At 31.5% G+C, this 23,972-nt stretch overlaps 11 protein-coding genes across 11 annotated transcripts, besides 1 other annotated feature; 8 read left to right on the forward strand and 3 right to left on the reverse strand.

Annotated features, from left to right (window-relative positions):
- Positions 1 to 572: 572 nt before the first annotated feature.
- On the forward strand, positions 573 to 3,144 carry TVAGG3_0712190 (surface antigen BspA-like family; the record flags this gene model as incomplete). Its single annotated transcript, XM_001580824.1, has 1 exon — positions 1,209 to 2,828. One exon carries the CDS (start codon positions 1,209 to 1,211, stop codon positions 2,826 to 2,828), a length of 1,620 nt encoding a protein of 539 aa, XP_001580874.1.
- A 415-nt stretch (positions 3,145 to 3,559) lies between these two features.
- TVAGG3_0712200 (uncharacterized protein) lies at positions 3,560 to 4,940 on the reverse strand (the record flags this gene model as incomplete). Its single annotated transcript, XM_001580823.1, has 1 exon — positions 3,642 to 4,940. One exon carries the CDS (start codon positions 4,938 to 4,940, stop codon positions 3,642 to 3,644), a length of 1,299 nt encoding a protein of 432 aa, XP_001580873.1.
- Positions 4,941 to 5,012: 72 nt separating this feature from the next.
- On the forward strand, positions 5,013 to 6,074 carry TVAGG3_0712210 (Initiator binding protein 39 kDa family; the record flags this gene model as incomplete). The annotated part of the gene is made up of 1 exon (XM_001580822.1): positions 5,013 to 6,074. One exon carries the CDS (start codon positions 5,013 to 5,015, stop codon positions 6,072 to 6,074), a length of 1,062 nt encoding a protein of 353 aa, XP_001580872.1.
- Positions 6,075 to 6,302: 228 nt separating this feature from the next.
- On the forward strand, positions 6,303 to 6,973 carry TVAGG3_0712220 (uncharacterized protein; the record flags this gene model as incomplete). The annotated part of the gene is made up of 1 exon (XM_001580821.1): positions 6,326 to 6,712. One exon carries the CDS (start codon positions 6,326 to 6,328, stop codon positions 6,710 to 6,712), a length of 387 nt encoding a protein of 128 aa, XP_001580871.1.
- Positions 6,974 to 6,999: 26 nt separating this feature from the next.
- TVAGG3_0712230 (Spt5, KOW domain repeat 1 domain-containing protein) lies at positions 7,000 to 8,652 on the reverse strand (the record flags this gene model as incomplete). The annotated part of the gene is made up of 1 exon (XM_001580820.1): positions 7,000 to 8,652. One exon carries the CDS (start codon positions 8,650 to 8,652, stop codon positions 7,000 to 7,002), a length of 1,653 nt encoding a protein of 550 aa, XP_001580870.1.
- Positions 8,653 to 9,389: 737 nt separating this feature from the next.
- TVAGG3_0712240 (vacuolar protein sorting-associated protein 26 family) lies at positions 9,390 to 10,253 on the forward strand (the record flags this gene model as incomplete). The annotated part of the gene is made up of 1 exon (XM_001580819.1): positions 9,390 to 10,253. The coding sequence occupies one exon, from the start codon at positions 9,390 to 9,392 to the stop codon at positions 10,251 to 10,253; it is 864 nt and encodes a 287-aa protein (XP_001580869.1).
- Positions 10,254 to 10,589: 336 nt separating this feature from the next.
- Positions 10,590 to 11,531, reverse strand: TVAGG3_0712250 (phosphatidate phosphatase protein; the record flags this gene model as incomplete). The annotated part of the gene is made up of 1 exon (XM_001580818.2): positions 10,696 to 11,325. One exon carries the CDS (start codon positions 11,323 to 11,325, stop codon positions 10,696 to 10,698), a length of 630 nt encoding a protein of 209 aa, XP_001580868.1.
- Positions 11,532 to 12,037: 506 nt separating this feature from the next.
- Positions 12,038 to 12,075: a mobile genetic element.
- A 1,527-nt stretch (positions 12,076 to 13,602) lies between these two features.
- Positions 13,603 to 15,051, forward strand: TVAGG3_0712270 (amino acid transmembrane transporter protein; the record flags this gene model as incomplete). Its single annotated transcript, XM_001580816.1, has 1 exon — positions 14,232 to 14,978. One exon carries the CDS (start codon positions 14,232 to 14,234, stop codon positions 14,976 to 14,978), a length of 747 nt encoding a protein of 248 aa, XP_001580866.1.
- Positions 15,052 to 15,281: 230 nt separating this feature from the next.
- On the forward strand, positions 15,282 to 16,992 carry TVAGG3_0712280 (spectrin binding; the record flags this gene model as incomplete). The annotated part of the gene is made up of 1 exon (XM_001580815.2): positions 15,289 to 16,812. One exon carries the CDS (start codon positions 15,289 to 15,291, stop codon positions 16,810 to 16,812), a length of 1,524 nt encoding a protein of 507 aa, XP_001580865.1.
- A 3,698-nt stretch (positions 16,993 to 20,690) lies between these two features.
- TVAGG3_0712290 (uncharacterized protein) lies at positions 20,691 to 21,474 on the forward strand (the record flags this gene model as incomplete). Its single annotated transcript, XM_001580814.2, has 1 exon — positions 20,870 to 21,358. One exon carries the CDS (start codon positions 20,870 to 20,872, stop codon positions 21,356 to 21,358), a length of 489 nt encoding a protein of 162 aa, XP_001580864.1.
- A 1,522-nt stretch (positions 21,475 to 22,996) lies between these two features.
- Positions 22,997 to 23,908, forward strand: TVAGG3_0712300 (uncharacterized protein; the record flags this gene model as incomplete). The annotated part of the gene is made up of 1 exon (XM_001580813.1): positions 23,093 to 23,908. One exon carries the CDS (start codon positions 23,093 to 23,095, stop codon positions 23,906 to 23,908), a length of 816 nt encoding a protein of 271 aa, XP_001580863.1.
- Between the last annotated feature and the right edge of the window lie 64 nt (positions 23,909 to 23,972).

Genomic DNA, 23,972 nt, shown 5'->3' on the forward strand with positions numbered 1-23,972 from the left:
TAAAGCATAATGAAACTATTCCCTTTTCATTTTAATCGAATAAGATAGTAAAGATTTTTGAATTAGCTAGAAACTGATAAGATGTTTTCACAAATCAGATTTTTAATCTCTATAATGCATAATTCACTCAATATCTCAATTTTGATATTGCGAGATATTTTTGCTATCGGTTTCGCAATTTTGACACAATAGCAAGAGGGTTCTATAAGCATTATTATCAACGTAGAATCTGAATATCATATCAGAAAATGTCGCAAATCTGACATTTCCCCGACCAAATAGCAAAAATAATTGAATACTTTTCGCAAAAACTTTAAAAATCGATAAAAATATGAAATATAGATATTAAAGAGACTTTTTATATAATATTCATAAAGATTTTCCAAAAATATGATACCGCAAAATTAAAAAAGTGACGTCTTGAGTGGAGTCAAAGGTCGAAATTGCTAGCTAAATGTTTTTTTAGCGAAATTGCGTATTGTACGTTTTTTTCGCAAAACGAAACCCTTAGTTATCTTAATATTTATCAAAATTTTTCTCACAGAATTTTTTTTGAGAAAATTCGTTGATATGAAATTTTTATTATGAAAGCAGTGCTGGATAAATTTTTTCTTTCTCTCTCTCTTTATTTTAACATCAAGAGATGTAGGATTAGGTGTTTGACCTTCAAATGAATTCCAAACTCGTCTAAAATCACATTGATACAACAACATCCATATTTTATCTACTGCAATTCAAATTTAACAATTCATCCAAGAGTCAACAAATCACAATACGACATCAGCATTAACTTTCCAAATGATATTACGAATTCCTTTGTTTTTAAAAAAGAAAATCACTTATATTCAAGCACGTTTTTTCTCTTTTTTCCTGCTTTGACTATATTTATTTCAGACATACAATATAAAATCTGAAAAGGTACAAATTTATAAATAAAGGTATACATTCAAGTTCGTTATTATTAATTTCTAAAAAGATAATCCTATCTAGTTTTGTTTTGTTTTCTACTTTCAGAAAGTTCATCTACTAGTGTTTTTCAATATAAAGATGCAAGTAATGAAACTATTATTGGTTGTTCCGGATCATCTGATGACATTGTTATCCCTAAATATGTCAAAGAAATATATTCTGAATACCCCGAAATCCCAGCATTTGATAGCTGTTTAAATAACATTCTATCAATTAGTTTCGAAGAAGATAGTCAAATCATGAGTATTTATAACTTTAGCTTTAGTACGTCGGTGTCAATCAGATCAGCAGATCTCAGTAATTGCAATAAACTGACATTTCTCAATGGAACATTATTTGAATTTTGCAGTTTGAAAACAATTTCACTTCCTAAAACCATTATAGGAATAGGGGATGGATGCTTTTCTGGATGCCTTCTAGAAACTATAAATTTTCCAAAAAGATTGACAGTGATTGAATCATATGCATTTTATAAATGTCAACTAACAAACAGAACTTTACCAGAAAATTTAACTTATATAGCAGATGGTTTATTTTATGAATGTCCACTAACAAGCATCATTTTTCCAGAAAATATAACTTATATAGGAGATAGTTCATTTTATGGGTGTAGACTAACAAACATCATTTTACCAGAAAATTTAACTTATATAGGAGATAAATCATTTTGTGGTTGCTCACTTACGAATATCGTAATTCCAGAAAAAGTTACATATATTGGGAATTATTCATTTGCAGGATGTCGACTTACTAATTGCACAATCTTAGCAAATATAACATCTATTGGATATAGGGCATTTTCATATTGTTCAATCAAAAATATTACAATTCTATCTATGATAGCTAAAATTGGAAATAATGTATTTGAAGATTGCAGATTATTAACAAACGTCTTAATTCTCGGAAATTTAGCATCTCTTGGAGAGAGAACCTTTTATTTATGCACGAGCTTAACAAATATCACAATAACTAGTTGTTTAACATATATTGGAATAGAAGCAATTCCGGATTCGATTGCAATCAAAGATATAACATTTCGAGTGAGTTCTGCAATTATTTCATATAATGCATTTCGCGAATACACAAACTTAACAAGTGTCACATTGATAGGAGATGTAAAATCAATTGGCGGTGCTGCATTTTCTAATTGCATATCATTAATAAATTTCACAATAACAGGAATTGTGAAATCAATTGGCGGTGCTGCATTTTTTAATTGCACATCACTCACAAATTTATCATTCACATCGAATTATGCACCTATTGGAAATTATGCATTTTGGAATTGTACATCATTAAAGTATATTTCACCAATATGGAGTGTAACATCTATTGGAGATTATGCATTTTCATATTGCAAAAACATAACAAATATCACATTCACTGGATGTTTAACTTACATTGGAGATCGTGCATTTGATACTTGTCGATCGTTATCATGTATTACATTCCTAAACAATATCAATGTAATTTCAGTTGGAAACTTTATATTTTATGATGAAAATGGTGTTCCGTTTGGTATGGATCCAAAAAATATCTCCATTCCTGGAAAGTTTTTAATTTATATTGGTAATCAAGGTTATTTCCAATTTAGATACGGAAGTCACCTATTTGTAACACGTCGAACAATTTTAACAGATTCAATAAAAAATCTTTTTGATAGGAAATCAACTTATGTTCATTATGATAACAGAGCAGGTCTTTCTGATCAAAAAACGATTGAAATTCTTCAATACATCTCTATTGATGACATCACAATTCCTTATGTTCCTATAACAATCAATAACAACGTATATTATAAATCTAATTATATCCGCCTCTCTCTTACTATCACGCTTAACACACGTCCTGTTAATTGAATAAATCATATTTTTATCCATATTTCTATTTCTCATAATTTCTTAGACGTTAATCTCTCAGATCAATGACAAATATTTCAAAGACTATTTATTTAAATTTTATTAATGTGTATTAAGGGTTTTCCTACAAGTGCAAAAAATGCACAAAAAGGATTATTCTAAATTCGATCTGTGGATTATTTGTGCATTTAAAAATCAATCCGTGTAAAGTAGTCAAATATGAATGCAAATTCTTTCTTTTATATTTTTTTGCATAACCAACTGTTGCTATTCTTTATTAATGGATTTGATTTTTAATAATGATCAACTCCAAAATTTTTCAAAAACGCAAAAAAATTCAAATTCAATCTTAAATAATCTTTTTTGCGCATTTTTTGCACCCTATGTAAAACCCTGTATTAAAAGAGATAGTATATTTTTCAGTACCGAGATTGATTGGTAATTAATAAATTTATGTCTCTATAAAGTTCAATCTAAATTTATTTATTGAGATTGAATCTTTGTAATTACAAGCCCTTAATTGCAGATTCGGTATTGCAGTTGAATTTAATAAATATTGAAGTTGATAAGAACAAAAATCGAAACTATATCAATCATGCTGTAGATTTGGAGGAACTGCAAAACTATAACAGCAAAACAGTTCCAAAAAATTAGAATATCTGTTATATTTCAATCAAATCAATTCTAGAATGAGGAAATAATGATTAAAATTCACTCAATTTTTCACTTTTCGATTGGATAGTTTTATAAAAAAATTTCAAGATTTCAAACATAATTCCATGGAAATTTTGATTTATGAATTCAAACAATATATTAATCTTCAAACAATGGATCTCCAATTCTTTGTTTGAGCTGTTCAGTACGGATCTTACTTTCATTATACTCTTGTTGTTCCAGAAGGCGATTCTTATCACGGATTTCATCGAGCATATACTGTGTTTGTAAAACATCTTCTTTGTTTTTACGAGCATTTGAAATGACACGATCAAGAGCTTGTTGCAATTGATTGAAATCTGGAATTCTCATTGTCAATGCCTGTAACTTAGCTTCGTTATCAGCAATTGTTGCATTAATATTAGTTGTTTCTTCGATGATCCTTTGAAGATGGTCTTCCAATTGTTTTGTCTTTGAAAGCTGTATGTCGAGTGCAGATTGACTTCTCTTCTTCTCATTCTTAAGGAGATGTCTTAGTCTGTCATTTTCTCGTTCCGCATCTAATAATTCATGTGTTTTGAGGTTTGCCATGTAAGAATCGTTTTTACGATGTATCAAATCGAGTTCTTCTTTAGCACGGTCTAAATCAGCCATCAAACAACTTTGATCATATGATATTTTCTGGAATTCTGCTTGAAGTTTTTCTTTTTGATCGATTAATTGTTGATGATACTCCTTCTTTTGAATCATTTCTTGGTTCTTTTGACGCATCTTCTTCAGTTTCATTGTATTTTCTTGTGTTTCTTTGTGGAACTTTTCTTTCATTGTTTGAATACTTTGGAGTTTATTTTGGAGCTTTTGTTCATAAGTTTGTTGGTTTTCTTCACGGATTTGCTGATGCCTATCAACAGCATCTTGTGCCATGATAATAGTTCTTTGTAAAACTAGTTTTTGACCAACAACCATTCTAATCATTCTTTTTTGATGTTTATTATCTGCTAAAGCATCTGCAAGTGCTTTCTTTTCGTTTTCTAGTAACTGTTGCGCTCCTTTTATCTTTTGTTCTTGTTCAAATTGTTGTTTCTTTAATTCTACTTCGAATTTAGAAGATAATCGCATATGAGTAGCTAAAAGGGCTGAAATTTTATCTTTGATTATCTTGATATATTGGTTTGGAGATCGTAAAGGAATGTCTTGCTCTGGATCGATATCAAAAAATTGAATTTTTTTCTGTCTGCGAAAATTGTAAATCATATCTCTCATTAAAATTTGAAGTTCATCGAGCTTGGATGCTTCTTTCTCTAAATTTGTTATTTGTTGCTTTTTATCCATTAAAAGTCTTCTTAATTTATCAACTTCAGCTTTAGTATTCATTAGATCTTCTTGAGTTGGTGTTCTCGTAAGCTTTAATCGGCTGCCTTGTCGTGTGTTAAGCCGAGAATTGCCACGAGAATTCATAAGAAGAAAAAAATAACAGATTTTTGACACGATTTAATTTTAGGGGGAATAACCTCCCAAAAATATTTTTTCATGAATGGATATCCTGTTGTTGAAGTTGGTAAAGATCAGATTATACTACCTCCAGATATCCATGAAATGATCAAAAGAAAAAGTAGCCGTGATCCAAGTTCAAGGTTTGCGAATAAACTTCATATCTTATTAAAATTTGCAGGAAGCGATCCGAAAATGATAGAATATATTGGCGCGGGTTGGATATCAGATACGCAATTTAGAATCAATAAAAAGCGATTAGGCGCAGTTATGGAAATTAAACTTAATACATTGAACGTTAATTTACGTGATCTTGGGTTTCAACAATTACAACAAGATAAGAACGGTTGGACAGAGTGGACTCGTGAGAAATTTACTATCACAAGTACCTTAAGTGACCTTGCAGATATTACTTCAGATAAGAACGGCCAAAAAGATGTTGCCAAGCAACTCAAATCTTCAAATATTGATGATTCACAGTCCTCTAAGTTTGTTATTTTGCGTGATGTAATGATCAGCAAATGCGACCCAGAAATCCAGCAGCAATTTAGAAGATTCACCGTTTCAATATGGGATGAACTTATAGAAGCTTCCGGTGGAAAAACTACATTCACACTTGACGATTTTATTTTTTTAGCAGCTAGACGCTTCAGAATATCAAAGCAGTCATTAAAAAATGCGACGCAACTAATACGAGTTATATTCTTATGCGCCGATACTACACAAGTAACGTTATCCGATTTTACAAAATTTATGGCCAAATTTGGTCCAGAAGAAACATTAATGGAGAAGGTCGGCGGCATGCTCTCTTCCTCAAACCATCATGGAAATTGGCTTAATGTTACTACAGATCCTTCAGGGCTTTCAAATCCTGATGGTCTTTATGGATATTTTGATAATACAGAACAGAACTGCATAATATTTGTTTATCAGAATATATTTACCTTCAAGGTATGGAATCGAGTAAATGTCGCATCTTCAGATGGAAAATACTTGGTTGATCAGAATGACAACGAATATGACTCATGGGAGCAGTTTTTCCAAATTAATCCAATGAAAATACAAGAGCCATCCTTAAATCCACTCGGAGTTTTTTGGTAATATTTATTTTTTTGTATGTATATTTTTGATTTTGTTTTGTACGGTAAATATATTATATTTTATTCTGATTTATTAACTGAAAAAACAAATACACTGATTATAATCTGAATTTTTGAACGTCGCATTTGGGTATTTCGATTGGAAACAATTGCAATATAAATGCAATCATTGAACGCTGATTAGTTTCAAGTATTTCAGCAATACATGCCACTAAAAGTCATCTCTCAATTTTAAACGTATACGAATAATAAATGGATCTTTCATTGGTAAATAGGTTTAATGATGTTCTCGAAAGCCAGGATGTTGATACATTAAGGGCTGCGTTGCAAAATTTAATGGTTCTTTTTGAAACTCAAAACAGAAATTATCTCGAATTAAAACAGCAAGTTAAAAATCTCAAAATAAAGAAGCCAAATATGGTTGTTGAACAATGTGAAGAGATATCAATTGATCCAGAAGATAACAGACCTCCATCAAATGATATAATTGACGATTCATACGAATTACTGGCATCTATTCGTCGATCGCGAAAAGTTCACAATAGGACCATTGCAGGTGTTGAAAAAATGTTAAATACTCTATGTACAAATGAAGAAAATAGAACAAATCAAATGGCTAGCATATTGAATTCCGAATGAATGGCGCCATTTTCTGTGTTTGAATACAATAAATCTATGTTGTTAATCTGAGTTTTATTAATTCTTTTCATTATTTTTTTTTATTTAACATTATACTTAACCACAATGAAGTTTTATTATACTTGAGTCTATGGCATTTCATATTACAAGTAAGATTTATGTTTTCTAATTTTTTCAACAAATATATATTGTTATTTCACTGTTAATTGTATGCTTAATAAATGAAAGTCAAATGTATCGATAAAACAATAAAAAATGCATTTTTTATAACTTACAATCTATTTTTTTTAATTCTCAACAGGTCCTAAGTCATCTTCTATAAGAATTATCTCTCTTCCACTAGCCCATATTGGTTTGACATCTCCAGAAAGAGAAAGTTCTCCGAATATTCTATTATTTCTAGTATGAGTGACAATACCTTGATAATTCATGTTCTCGCCAGACTTAACAAAGATTACATCACCAGGGAATACTCTACGTCCAATACGATCATGAACTGAGTTATCATCCGGAATTATTGGCAATTCAACGTTCAAATCCATGGAAATGGATCTATTCGTAAATATAAGTAATGTCAAGCACTTTTCGTCTTTGTGTGTAACAACAGCAATCTCCCTTGTAGGTAATTCAACCATCGAATAAATTTCGGGTTGAGTTGCATGACTTGTATATGAGCGCATAATAACAGGGATGTCTAAAATCTGTGTTTGCTTGTGATTCTTGGACCCTTCTAAACTGTATTGAAGAGCTACAGATTTTGGTGGTTTTCCAGATAAAATTTTAGTAACTCTTTGTGGTTGGATCTGTTTAACAATCTTTTCTGATCTCTTAGCTTGAGGCATAGGCTCTTGATCTGAAGATGAAGAAGATGAAGATTCCGAAATTGAATCTTCTGAAGAAGATTCTGACGATTCAGTTGATTCATCTTCTTCCTCTTCAAGTTCCTGTTTTTCTTTCCTCCTTGATCTTGATTTCTGTTGTTTGTTTGGATTTGGTTTTCTTCCTCTATGTTTTGGTGCCTCATCTTTCTTAGGACCACGACGAGCAGGCTTAGGAGCTTCGTCATCTTTGACTGCCTTTGGTTCTTTATCGGTTTCGGATTTAATTCTCTTCTTAGCTTTGTCGGTTTCTTTTGGCGGAGTATCAACTGTTTGCTTTGATGTATCTCTTCTAGAATGAGTGAAGTAAATTATTCTATCTCCGATTGCTCTCTTTTCTTGATTCGAAATCTTTGTATTGAAAAGAAGATTGGAGACACTAACTCTCATGATTGTAGTTTTTCCTTCAAAATATGAATCTTGGAACATGTATCCGCGTGCGACTTTTGCGTAATTGGAAAATGAAATGTGGATATCTTCTTCTTGAAGAGGTAAATTTGCTCTTGTTGCGGCTTTGATACTAAATGGAGTAGGAGCGTTAACAGTCATATTCAGCTTTGGTATGTCAACTCTTGGAATAACACGAATATAAGCTTCTTTGAGGTCTTCTCTTACATCAAGAATTTCGCATACATCATTTTCGTAAGGTGGGTAATGCAATCTCGCATATGCTTGTTCTTTGGGATCAAATAAATGGGAAAATCGTATATTGCAAAATATTTTCACAAAATCATCTGAATTAAGCCATTCGTAGCGACGGCCGGCATAAGATTCTTCGAATTTTTGGCGTTCAGTAACTTCAACATATAAAAAGCTATCAACTGGCGGAATTGTGAACACGGAAATTACGCAATCGATTTTTTGCAGTTCGAGAAGATTGTTGTTGAGATTTTTGTCTGAAACTCGTACTAGTTCGATTTTTGCAATCGAAACGTTTTTCAATTCCTCCAAAAGCTTCTTCTTTTCTTCATCAATCGTTTTTGGAGTATCTTCACCTTGAATTGTAAGATTCATATATTCTTGTTCAGTAATAGCTCTCTGAATTATACCATCAGAACTCATTTTGATTTTTTATTTTGAAAGAAAAAAAAAGTAAAACGAAAAATTGAAATCGCTCATTAATTTTACATTCTCTAAAATTCTAAATGGTAGGGGTGATATAGTCATCCTATCTAATATGAATTCAACCACCAAAAAGTGATGTTTGAAACTTTTTTGTTACGACTGGGATCTGCTTCTTATGTTTCAAATGGATAGAAATTGAGAATTTTGGCCTTGTGCTATTGTTAGAATAGTTCGAAGTGGATCTATCTATAGATAAGTTAATTATAATTCTATATTATATTATGCCAATTTTTTTTGAAATTAATATCCATATCATTAAATTTCATATAATCATTGTACATCCTCTAATTTAACATAATTTATTGTATTTTAGCGATATTTATGAAGTTATCAAGAAAACTCGATGATAAAAGAAAAATCAAGCCTATTTATATAAGATAATAGGATTTAAGTGCTGCCATAATAAAATTGAACAAAAATAATTATATTTCTATTATTTAAATTCTTCATTATATATGAAGATTCTTTCGAAAAATTAATTTGAATAAAAAAATTCTTCAAAGAATTGAATATTTAAATTTTTCGAATATCAAAAATATATTATTTCTCTTTGTTTCTTGTGATAACGATTTTTAGGTTAATTTAAAGAACCTAACAACATACAATTAAAGCCATTCTAATGCTATTCATCTAGTTTCAGGACTGTTTTGAAAATCTGTCATTTTTGAAAAAAAATGTCAATGAGAATAAATGTTTATGAGCTTCCGCAAAACAATTATTATAAAACTAAACTAGATATCAATGATGAACCAATATTTCTTCTAGGTGATGTAATTAAAGGCGAAATTGTTATAAATGATTCAGAAGAACTCTTATCGAAAGCAAAATCCTTCAAAATACAAATAACAACAAATTCGTTTTCAAAAGGAATACTACAAGCAACTAAAATTATCGAAACAATTCAATTTTCTGATCTTGAAAAAATACAAAATGTTCAACCATTTGAATTTCAACCACTAAAAATAACATATCCAACATATCAGAGTGATAGAACTAATATAGTTTACTTTTTAGAAGCAATTGTTGAAAAATCAATGAAAACTATTACTGAAACACTACCTATCGTAGCATTAAAGGCTGACTATAGACAATCTTCCCTCAGAGAAATGGTTATGCCTATAAATAACGAAAATCCTAGCTACGATGTTTCAATTTCGTTAAAATCTACTGTATCATCGATATTTGACTCAATATCTGGAAAGATAACAGTAAACAGAGCTGATCCAAACTCAATTACTAATTCATATATCATTATTTTAACAGAAGAAATTTTAAAAAATTCTCAAAACAACAAAACACATGAAATATGGCATTGCAAATACCAAATTATGGATGGGACACCTCGCCCAGGCTCGCAATCGCCATTTACTCTTCAACTTGGTCCAATGAAACTTTGGACACTTCCTCCTGCAAACGACTGCTTTATTCGATCAAAAATACTAATGAGATATGTTGTAGAAGCATCAGATGGAACTTCTCAACAAGTTACTCAAACTCTTGGATTATATTTACCAAATATCGCTTGCAATCGTCAATAACTACTTATGTAATAGTAGTTTTTATATTATCTGGGTTATTTTTTTGTTTATTCCAATTTTTCCTTAATTTAGGAAAAATTAATCCTTTAATATTTCTTTTTCATGTATGTAATCATTTAGTCATGATATAGTTCATACATGTGACTTCAAAGATATCATTTTCTTATTGTTTTGTAAATTTACATTTAATATTTTTTAATTTTCCAATTCTATTTTTTGTTTTCCTCTTAAATATCAATTGTAGTGATTGTAAGAAATACTATTGTTATGTTAACTCCTGTTACTCTTACATAATTTAATAAATCTCTTAATTTCAAGTTTAATGATATTGGTGAACAAAACTTCTACACATTTTTCATTTATCTACAGAACTTAGAAAGGAATCAAATAAAATAGGAAATTAATGCTATCTTTTTAATGTTTGTTGTTAAATATATAAAGATTATACATTTATTCCTGGACCAGAGTCTTCTTCTTTATCTTCATTGTAAAGATTTTCAGGTTGAGAGTTTTCTTGTGCGTTTTCTGGTTCAGTCTCTTCTTCGAATATACAACCCCGCATGACATCCCAGCCAATCAGAGCCCAAATGAATCCGACAACAAAACCAGCAAGAACATCATCAGGATGATGTTTAAAGTCTCTTATTCTCGATGCACCAACATAAAATCCATACAAAATCGGAGCCGAACCTAATAATATTCCAAACATGATTTTCGTTTTTATAAATCTTTGAATGAAAAGTCCAAGAACTGTCATGCCTGAAACACCCATTTGCGCATGCCCTGATGGCCAGCTTTGGAACAAATCATAATAATATGAATCACTTTTTACTTTTGAACAATTATTTCTTCCATTAACGTTGGTACTATTACAGACAGCAAAAACATTTGGCCTTGCTCTTCCCGTATAGTTTTTGAAAATTGAAACAATAATTGCTGACCAGAATTCTATTATTACAATATCCCAAGCTAGTGTAAAAGGTCTAAACTTTCTGAAAAATTTAGGAAAGAATCTTTGTAAGAGATATGCAACAACAATTGTAAAGAAATATATAAGAAACTGATACAACATTAATCTATCAAATCGGACTGTACTTGAATGATAAGGAAAATTTGAGTTTGAATCATTAGGTGGAACATGTAATGGATTCGACTTCACATATAAGAATAGTATCTCGTAGACAACACATAGTAAACCAGCAATAATAAAGTTCGGGATATCTAGTTTCTTCCAGTTATTTTTTGCAAACTCTTTCATTGGATATTTTTTCGAAAAATGAAATTCAATATTGTGAAAAAAATTGAAATCACAATTCTGAATCGCCTTATATTCAATTTTCAGTACTTAGCCGTTTCATATCAAAACTATAATTAATAAGAAACAATATAAAATAAATTTTACTCAGGATCTCTTAATTTCCACAAATTAAAGAACTGTTTTAGGATACATGAACTCCTTTGAATTTAAGGCAAAAGATTACAAAACAGCGTTTCGAAAAAATGAACCTTTTCTTAAATAGGAAACATAATTATTAATTTTTGAATAATATTCAAATTGTCATAGTATGACATTATTTACCATTATAAAAATGTAATCAGAATACGATTATGATTCATTGGAATCGATTTTCATTTCAAAATATATCATAGTTGGCTCCGAATAAATCGGCTCAGGAGTGCAGAATAGTTAATAATTTTCAATAAGTACTAATAGGATATCTTATTAAATAGATTTACAATGTTTGAAGGTTCGTTTACATTTAAATTTCTTTTTGTTACTCTTGTGTTGTAAACAGAAATTCATCAAAAGTGACACCTCAGAAAAGCTAAAATATTGAATTTTTGGAACTCTTGATAGAGCACGTTTTTAAATATTAATTAAAGTAAATGTATATTTTGTAAAGATTCTTTTTAATAAAAAAATAAAATTTTGAAGAAGAACACAAAATCTTCTGAAAAATAATATCACATAAACTCATATTATTTTCTAATATATAACTATTTTATATAAAAATCAAATTCAATGATCTTAAAAGCGAAGGATAAACCTCAAAATTTACGAATATAATGAGTGGGAATATAATGCTTATCTATCATAAAACCATATGAAATATCAATTTTTGCTTTACGCCTAATTTTTGACGACAATTAGCAAAAAATGTTAAATGCTAACACTCAGTCCATTTGAATATGAAAAATAAAATTGACTTTGATTAAATGTTTTAAAATTCAGCTCGAAGTTGATTTATATTGAACAAAATTAGAATTGAAATTATTTCTTTTTATTTAAGCAGTAGTTTATGAGGGCATGAAAACATTCCATCTCTAATGAAGGGATTAGTGTCAGAAATATTGGTGATTTGACATATTTACCACATTGAATTGAATCTCAATTTTTTTCCCCTGAAATTATGTGTAACTTAGACAATGATACTTCAGATTAATGAGCATATATTGGAGGCAGCAAAAAAATAATGACATCTATACAATGCCAAAATAAAGCTCCTATAATTGTGATTAAATATTTCTCAGATTTTTTTGGAAAAAGCACTGATAATCGAGATGATTTGTATTTCACTTCAATATGGTAAGTTACAGTAATGTGTTGCCTTTCAATAGAACACGTTTTATGAAAAATTTGGATATCCTTGAATTATAAATGACTTTCTTTTTTTGTTTATAGGCTGCTTTAATCAATGGTGAAATCTATAATATATTTTGATCAATACTGGGACCTAATTTATCATGAAAATATTCATCTTGACGAAATTTTGTACATCTGGATGGGAACTAACATCTTAATTACATATTCTCCGAATATCTATTAAAATGCTTAAATAAACCAGAATTGATTTAAGGATTTTTATTCTGATAATTATGTTCTTAATTCATATGCAAATGTTAGTGTGTATCTTCAAAATTTGATGACACATACTTAAAAACTATGAATTCAAAGTAAAATGTTATTTCCATTGTAATTTTCTTATAAATTAAATTATTGGAACAAGAATCATTCAAATATAAAATCCATGCAATTGGCGTATTGCATTTCATTCTAATACATTAATAGCTGAACCTATCGATTAATTGATGAAAAATTTGAAATAAGAATCAATTGAAACCTAATTTAGAATCAATGGATCTTACTCTTATTATTCACCTATTGCAAATCTGAAATGTTTTTTCTCCAATAATCGATTTTTAAAATTTAAACAGGAAATTATGTATAAAATTACCAGCAAACCATTTTCAAATTTTTACCTCAACCTCCATAAAATAGCATCAAAAATTGAGAGAAATCACGATAGATAATTCAAAAGAATCGATTTCAAAATAAAATTTTACATAAAAATGAGCCAAGATCCAAATAATCCAGTTGTTGATCAACTTATTGTCGAACAAACTCTTCCAACAGAAAATAAGTCTCAAGATGATCAAGTTGATCCTTCGGCGCAAGGAAATGTCGAAAAGAAAGGCGATTTTGAAAAATTTGATGTTGAAGAAGAACAAGAAAAGGAAGGATATTTCGGAACCATCATGAATCTTCTTAATACTATTCTTGGAGTTGGTATTCTTGCTGGACCCTTTGCATTTCGTCCGACCGGCTTAATTCCATCAATCTTTTTACTCGGATTAATGGGCGTCCTTTCAAATGTTGCAACAGTGCTTCAGTGCAAGTTACAAAGAGATACAAAGACAGCAGGCCTAGATGATCTTTGTCTCGAAATATTTGGAGGTGCTGGCCAAACAATTGTATCAATTTTAACATTAATATTCTGTATCACATGCAACCTCGCATATATAATTATCGCAGTTAACAATTTGGTTTTATGATTTTCAAAATATGTCAATCTTGTGGAACCACTATGGAGAAGATCAGTAACTTCATTAATATATTGCCTTATTCTACCTGTTCCGCTTTCTTTCCCTAAGTCAATCAGATTTTTATCATTTTTGTCAACTTTCACAATTCTTTTAATGCTTTTCTACTTTGGCGCCTTCATTGCTCAGGGAATTATCCATTTCCTTATCAAAAGCAACAAACCAGCAGAAGGCTTTTCCCTTGGTAAATTTAAAGGCATCAGCGTATTTCAGTCAATTGCACTTTTGAGTCTCGGATTTACACTTCCATTATGTTCACTTCCAATTCTTGATAAGTTCAATCAAGAATTGAAACCTAGAAGAATTGCTCTTGCAATAACAACAACACTTGCTTTCATAATCGTTGTGGTACCAAGCTGCTTAGGATATGTAATGTTTGGAGACCAAACAAAGCAGGTTATTTTGCAAAACTTTACAGATAATAAATTATTTATTGGAGTTGGTGCATCGTTCTTTGTTGCTGTTACATTTTCTTATCCATGCCTTAACAGACAAATTCTTTCTTCATGGTCAACTATCATTTATAGCGAAGGTGATCCATTCAAACTTGATAAGTGCAAATATGCAGCTGTTCAATTCATTTCCCATGTTTTTCCAGTTGCATTTGGAATGGTTGTTCCAAATTCAGGTCCAATTCTCCAAATATGTGGAGCTATTGGAGGTTGCATTGTAGATTTCTCAATTCCTGCTCTCCTTTGGCTTGTTTACAGAAAGCCTGGCTGGAAGAGCTGGGATCTCTATGGATGCATCTTGCTGTTCTTATTTGGCTTAGTTTCTTGTGGTATTAGTTTATACTTTGGTATAACTGATCTAATTTTACAAGTCAAGGAGACTCCAAAGTGAAGTATGTTTCTATTTTTAGATAAAGACTTTCTATGATTGATAATTTTTGTTCATATTTTTTAAAGAGTTTTTAATAGCCTGTATCACATTACTTATGTTTATATTTTGAGGAGAAACTCAATGCAATAGCTGTGCTTTCACTCTATTATGCAAGAACATAAATTCTATTTCGAATTTGTCGAATCCATTCTATTTTTTAAAAAAATTCATTAGTATATTCCAATGCAATAAGTTATTTCATTGAATAAATCCGAAACTTTTTTTTCCACGTGGCATTTTTTTTGAAATTTCTAAATATCATTAAAATTATATGAAAGCCCTCGAATATAAGTATGCAGCTTCACTAGAAATTATTATCAGATTGGATGACTTCAGTAGATTTGTTGATTTCGTTATTAAAAACTCAATAAATGTCAATTCTCGATTTCCAGCTATGCAAAACCGAAAGATTTCATTTGCACCACTTATTGCTGTTGCCGCTTACTTTCATTCTTTTACTATTTTTTCAACATTGCTCCAAAAATCAGTAGATATTGACTTTTCAAAACTAAAAATGCAAAGAGTTAAGCCACTTTTACATTATGCACTAGCTGGCGGTCATAAGGGCATTGTTGAACTGTTACTTGATAATAACTGCGACTTGGAAAATGCCTTAATTCCTTGTATTAGATATGGACATTTAGAATTAACCAAAAAATTTGCAGAATTTATTCAAAATGATAATGACATCCCATTTACTAGCGTTCTTGACGAATTTTTCCCACAAACAAAAGCAAATAAATCAGATTATGCAATTAAACTTGCTATTCGCTCTCAAAAGATGGATATGCTAGATTATATCTATAATCAGCTTTATTCAGACGAAGATCGGCAAAAAGCAGATCATTTATTTTTCACAAATGATAAATACAGAACAGCATTACATTACGCATGCCATTTTGATAGTTTTGATATCGTTAATTACATTTTCCAAAAGAATCCCTTTCAAATGATCCCTTCCGAAGGAAATACAGTTACTCCACTTCATTTCGCCTTTAATTCACAATTACCGATGCATACACAGATTATTTGTCCAATACTTGCATCAGTTTCCAAATGTGAAATGCTTGCTGATTATCTTCCTCAAATTTTGAATTCATTTGACAATGAATCAATGACAATTCTCCATTATGCAGCGAAATATGCTATAAAAGATGCAGTTGTGATGCTTTTGGATGAGTTTAAAGATAAAATTAACACAAAATTACAAAGAGATGATGGATTTACTCCTATAATGCTTTCTGTTTCAAGCAGAGATCTAGAAACATTAAAAGTGTTCATGGAAAAGACACCTCAAGATGATGAAATTACAAATAACTTAGGAAGAAACGTATTACATATCGCAGCTCGACAAAACTTCATTGAAGGTTTTGATTTGATATACAAAAAGTTCCCTGAATTACTGCATCAAATAGATTTGTGCCAAATGAGTCCACTTATCGCTGCAGCTGTTGAAAGAAGTTTCGATGTCGTTAATTATATAATATATAATGATCCTGACTTCGTCAAAACTGATAAATGCGCTATATCAGGACGAAACTTGCTTCATTGGCTCGCTAAAATGGGAAATGCAGAAAATATCATTCAAGAAATTGTTCAAAGAGGATTGATTGACGTTAATTCGCTTTCAAGAGAGCCTCCATTAACGCCTTTGTTCCTTGCTGTTAGAGAAAATAAACCAGAAACAGTTAAAGTACTGATTGCTTGTGGAGCTGATCCAAATTATGGCGCAGAGAAGTTTTTAAAGCCATCTCAGATTCCATGTCCAACTATTATCAAAGAACTCATGAAATAACAATAATTTATAATATATTTTTTATTTATTTGTATTTGAATATATTTTTAATACTTGCAACATAAAAAGTAACTAGCTTAAGATATTAAAAACTGATATTTGACTTATTAATAATTATACATATTTTCGATAAATTCACAATATTTAGCATATTTGTTCCTCATGATTAAAATGAACTAGATCGATGAAATATATTCTCATGATAAAATAAATTACCCTCAATTTTTGACCCAGGTATCTAAAATACCATTTATCGCCTGAAAAGCACCCTTAATTTATGCCAATTGACAAAATAAAGATATGTTTAGAATGCTGATATGATGGAGAATCATGCTGCATCATTATTGGCCAGCAATATATAATATTTAAGAAATCTACGAGATTATCTGATTTCATGAAACTTAATGTATACTAAGTTTCAGACTTTGAAATTTTAACATGTTGATATGGGTACATATGGTTTATGATTCCAGTCATTTATTTAAAAAATTACAAAAATGAATTAATATGATGTGAGTAACAATGATAATAAACGCTTAATTACTAATATATTATTTTTTGGTAGGAATGAAATGTTTTGGTGACATTTATAGAAGTTAAGCTGAGAATCAAAAATGCAAAAATAATTTTAAATATTAGAAGCATTATTTGATGTCATTGAGTTTAGAGTCGTGTCGCTATATGAGTACAATATGTTATTGATGTATATATGCAATAATTGTGAAAATGAAATGTGAATCTCAAGATGAGTTGCATAATACTGCGTCATAATTTGAATTCAATATGTACATAACATTACTAAATGTATTTTAAGATAATACAAAAAATTAAGCTTGCAAAAAGATATCGAAATGTAATTTTCATTAGATTCAAAGTTCTGAATAGATTTTGATTTTAACTATTGATGAGTTTGTCAAACCTCTATAATAATAGAATGTAGAACTAATTAAATATAATTAATAAAAAAATACAAATTTAAGTGATATTATAAGAGATATATGTGATGTTACCAATATGATATGATATTGGAGAACTGATAGAATTGTGATGTGAGACTAAATATGATTTTATTATGAATAGGAGAATAATATTAGAAGAATTTCTTGAATTTAATGTATCTGAATATGTAATTGGGCATATATTCTATATATATATTGGTAGGTTAACTAGAAATAAGAAGATGAAAGATTGTTAATGAATAATATGAGATTAAGCGAAAATATATTGTTCTAATAGATGAGTGTTGAGATCCAATATATATGAAGAGGGATATGTGAGAGGAAATATGTATATTTAATAAAATAAGCGATGAGAGAAAAAATAACAAAGATTTATATGAAATTTTGAGTATTGAAAAAGCTCGATTAGTGATTTTATGTCTGTTAAAGGAATAGATATTCTAGGAGAAAGATAAATTGAATTAAAGAAGAATAAAAAAAGTTGATTAAGATTGATAAAAATATTGAATTGTATGACAATGGAAAGAAGGAATAAATTGGTGTTGGTATGACGGTATCATTCTGGGAGACATTGCCTCTGCATGTCTCCCAGAATGAGACAATCTTCTGCAATCAGAATGTGATTGCAAAACTTTGACCGACAAGAGTGTATTATGCACTCCTGACGGTCGCAGTGTCTCATTCTGGGAGACATTGCCTCTGCATGTCTCCCAGAATGGAACAATGTTCCGCATTCATAACTTGAACGCGGAAGTTTGACCGACAATAGTGTATTATGCACTCCTGACGGTCGCAGTGTCTCATTCTGGGAGACATTGCCTCTGCATGTCTCCCAGAATGGAACAATGTTCCGCATTCATAACTTGAACGCGGAAGTTTGACCGACAATAGTGTATTATGCACTCCTGACGGTCGCAGTGTCTCATTCTGGGAGACATTGCCTCTGCATGTCTCCCAGAATGGAACAATCTTCTGCAATCAGAATGTGATTGCAAAACTTTGACCGACAAGAGTGCATTATGCACTCCTGTCGGTCTGCATGTCTCATTCCGGGAGACATTGCCTCTGCATGTCTCCCAGAATGGAACAATCTTCTGCAATCAGAATGTGATTGCAAAACTTTGACCGACAAGAGTGCATTATGCACTCCTGTCGGTCTGCATGTCTCATTCCGGGAGACATTGCCTCTGCATGTCTCCCAGAATGGAACAATGTTCCGCATTCATAACTTGAACGCGGAAGTTTGACCGACAATAGTGTATTATGCACTCCTGACGGTCGCAGTGTCTCATTCTGGGAGACATTGCCTCTGCATGTCTCCCAGAATGGAACAATGTTCCGCATTCATAACTTGAACGCGGAAGTTTGACCGACAATAGTGTATTATGCACTCCTGACGGTCGCAGTGTCTCATTCTGGGAGACATTGCCTCTGCATGTCTCCCAGAATGGAACAATGTTCCGCATTCATAACTTGAACGCGGAAGTTTGACCGACAATAGTGTATTATGCACTCCTGACGGTCGCAGTGTCTCATTCTGGGAGACATTGCCTCTGCATGTCTCCCAGAATGGAACAATGTTCCGCATTCATAACTTGAACGCGGAAGTTTGACCGACAATAGTGCATTATGCACTCCTGTCGGTCGCAGTGTCTCATTCTGGGAGACATTGCCTCTGCATGTCTCCCAGAATGGAACAATCTTCTGCAATCAGAATGTGATTGCAAAACTTTGACCGACAAGAGTGCATTATGCACTCCTGTCGGTCTGCATGTCTCATTCCGGGAGACATTGCCTCTGCATGTCTCCCAGAATGGAACAATGTTCCGCATTCATAACTTGAACGCGGAAGTTTGACCGACAAGAGTGCATTATCCAATCTTTTTTGTCATATACCTCAACCCACAAAGACAAAACCTTACATAAAATAGGTAAACTTTGGTTTTCACTTAATAATGTTTATTTTTAATTTTTTGTTCTTTATATAACTTTTTCTTCTACTAAACTATTTTACAGACTCTACTGAGCTATCCTCACATATATACCTGTGACAATAACACATATACTCCCTTCATATTCTGATCTCATGACATATTACAGCACAAACTATAATTATACAACATACCTCATAAAGTCTGATTTTACCCCTATCTAAGCGTTCAAAACCTATTTTCCCCGCGTAATCTGATTCTTCTGGCTCTGCTGATTCGATTTCTGCTGTCAGATCGTGAAAATATGCATCACACAATGAGATAAACACAAAATACACAACTTAATATTTTCCTTAAATTGTCAATTCCTCGATCTTGACATATTTATTATTTCCTCCGTTTTCCCTCACAAATATATTTAATTTTCTGAATAGACGTATAATAAAATGAATATCTTAAAAACTAAAATACAAAATTAATGTTGGGTAATGACTAGATATAGTATGCACTTTTGAATTCATACATTTTTTGAAAAAATTGTATTTTCAAAAAAAGATGTTGTTTCAGTATGAACTTGAAGAGAAATTTTAAGGAAAATATTAAGTTGTGTATTTTGTGTTTATCTCATTGTGTGATGCATATTTTCACGATCTGACAGCAGAAATCGAATCAGCAGAGCCAGAAGAATCAGATTACGCGGGGAAAATAGGTTTTGAACGCTTAGATAGGGGTAAAATCAGACTTTATGAGGTATGTTGTATAATTATAGTTTGTGCTGTAATATGTCATGAGATCAGAATATGAAGGGAGTATAGATGTGTTATTGTCACAGGTATATATGTGAGGATAGCTCAGTAGAGTCTGTAAAATAGTTTAGTAGAAGAAAAAGTTATATAAAGAACAAAAAATTAAAAATAAACATTATTAAGTGAAAACCAAAGTTTACCTATTTTATGTAAGGTTTTGTCTTTGTGGGTTGAGGTATATGACAAAAAAGATTGGATAATGCACTCTTGTCGGTCAAACTTCCGCGTTCAAGTTATGAATGCGGAACATTGTTCCATTCTGGGAGACATGCAGAGGCAATGTCTCCCAGAATGAGACACTGCGACCGTCAGGAGTGCATAATACACTATTGTCGGTCAAACTTCCGCGTTCAAGTTATGAATGCGGAACATTGTTCCATTCTGGGAGACATGCAGAGGCAATGTCTCCCAGAATGAGACACTGCGACCGTCAGGAGTGCATAATACACTATTGTCGGTCAAACTTCCGCGTTCAAGTTATGAATGCGGAACATTGTTCCATTCGAGGAGCCCTCGAAAAGAACCTCACATCGACTCTCTCTTTCCGGCATCTTTACCGCATAGAAAACTGCTCGTTCGCAACTTTGTGTGCAATCTAAGAGATGATTGCGGTAAAGATGCCGGGAAGATTGACGCTGCAGCAGAGAATCACTACGGCTCTCTTTTACCGGCATCTTTACCGCATAGAAAGCTGCTCGTTCGCAACTTTGTGTGCAATCTAAGAGATGATTGCGGTAAAGATGCCGAGAAGATTGATACTGCAGCCCCAGGCCGCACTCAGATTTCATCCCGCTACACAATTGTTCATCCAACAACTGTCATAGAGGTTGAAATTTTCGACCAGAAGTGAAACATATCATTTTTAAGACTGCGGCGCGCAAGCAAGTTTGAACCTTTCAAGGGTGATCAGTCCTTTACTCATTTCAAGACCTCTTGTTGCCTGATAAAACGATACTTCCTTCCTTGTGGGCCATTGAAAACCGCCCAAACCGTCACAACTTGCTTCCTAAATTTTATTTGCGGAGTAATTATCATGCATATTTTATCGGATAATAATATCAAAGCTAAATTTCATATTATTTTTTAAAGATATGCATTTTCTGTCTAAATTTATTTTTTCTGTTTCCAATTCACGGAATAATATTCTTACAAGCATATACATAGCTAATATATATCATTTTAATAATAATAAAACCAAAATGATGTATTCTTCATATAATTATTTAAAATTCGTTAACTAGAATTGTATTCAGAACGAGGCAAAGTTAGGAGATACATAAAAACCAATAACTTGATAAGTGATACCTTTTTTCCTGATATATCTATATGTGTTAATGTCAAACACGATTTGGAAAAATTAATTCTTTAAATCGGCTTAAGAATAAGACCAACATCAAAAGCATGGCTAATAAATTAATAAATCAATGTTTAATTACCGATTCATGCATTTTTTTCAAAATTTCAAATTTCAAATTTTTGTTTCTCCAAAATATTAATTGTTTCCACTAGATTAACAAATAAACAATAAATTGGATTAATGTAATGCCCAATCATTCATTTTAAATTTTAGATTTAAAACAATATTTTTCTCCATATTATTATAACATGAATCGCTATGATATAAGAAATATATTTTCAATATTGAAATTGAAAAATTCTAAAATTTTTGAAATTCAATTTGAGTGTGATGATCGATAACATATATTTTTTAATTAAAATCTTGTGTCGCTATCATATAAATATACTATTTCTAAATTAAAAATAGAAAAAAAGTGCTATTTAATGATGAAATTGCAAATAATATCAATATATATATATTCATGCTGATATATTTTGGGAGCAGATTGGCAATCACATAAATAGGATTGTGTTAGTTTGTCATGGATATAAAACAAATTTTCGAGCTAATTGAGCGAATTTAAATCACAAACACTTATATTTTCTATTACAAGGTATATTTGTAATATACAACCAGTAAATAGCTTTCTCTAACTTTTACCAGCTTAGATGATAGCAAATTAGATACGAATTTCATGACCCCTCACCAAATTCCACTAAAACATATACAAATAAAAGTACTAAGTGGGTATCATCTAACCCTAGAATTATAGCTCCTAGGACTCATCCTAGATGGTAGTTCTGGAAAAACACCTGGTTTTTGGAGTTGCAAAAGTTAAAAATTGAGGGATAAAAAATTTTTGTTTCGTTCACTATTAAATACATAACATTCGATTATGCCCATGATACAATCAATTAGTTTATTCAGTTCAAATTGATTCGGGGAAAAAAAGATCGCTTATAAATCTTGAACAGAAAAATTTTTAAATGGAAAATAATAAATAAAATTTGGTTCATGATATATTCAAATATTCTGCGTTTTAATATCTAGAATTGTCAGACAGGAGGCAGAAATGGGAGTTCTGCCTGTCAGATCTGTCAAGGTTTCCTGATGAATATTTCAATGATAATAGGTCTATTTGTCATATAGTTCATGTATTTCGAACTAACCAATTGTTTCTGCCAGTCTGATAACAATTGAATGATATCAGAATTCTCGACAAAAAAAATCATTTCATTTTTTTCGATGCTACCTTTCCTTGCCTTACGCACAGCATATAATGCTGACGATGACAACTGGAAGTTCCCATTCCCAATCCCAACAAAGTGGGGCCTTTTAAGCTTCGGTGTTGATGCTAACGAAGCTGAAGATGATGATAATTGGAGATTCCCATTCCCAATCCCAACAAAGTGGGGTCTTTTAAGCTTTGGTGTTGATGCTAACGAAGAGGATGATGACAACTGGGGCATTGGCCTTACATACCACTCACCATGGGGCAAGTTCCGCCTTGAATACCACAACTCTGCTGAAGAAGAGGAAGATGAGAACTGGAAGGCTTGGGCTGAATTAATGACAGCTATTGGCAAGTTCCGCCTTGAATACCACAACTCTGCTGAAGAAGAGGAAGATGAGAACTGGAAGGCTTGGGCTGAATTAATGACAGCTATTGGCAAGTTCCGCCTTGAATATCACAACGCCGCCGAAGAAGACGACGATGACAACATGAACTTCCGCTGGAAGTGGGGCCCGGTCGACTTTGACCTTGAGCTCAACGAAGACAAGAAGGTCGCAGCTAAGAAGCCATTCCGCAGATACCCAATCAACAAGGCTATGTTACAGCGCTGGATGAAGAAGTACTGCCGCAAGTACCCATGCCCAAAGTTATATAAGAAGAAACTTGCTCTTCCAAAGAAGATTGCTTTACCAAAGAAACTTCTTGCTAAGAAGCCAATTGCTCCAAAGACAAACGCTGTTCCATCATGGATTAAGCCACATCCATGGTACCAGCAATACGATTATGCCCGCAAATTATATCAACTTTACAAGGCTACAAGAAAATAAATTCTAAATTTAAATAGTAAATTTAGTAATACTTAGTAATATTTAAATAAGTTTTTCTAATGAA

Source organism: Trichomonas vaginalis, chromosome III, assembly GCF_026262505.1.
Source record: "Trichomonas vaginalis G3 chromosome III, whole genome shotgun sequence".
Lineage (NCBI taxonomy): Eukaryota > Parabasalia > Trichomonadida > Trichomonadidae > Trichomonas > Trichomonas vaginalis.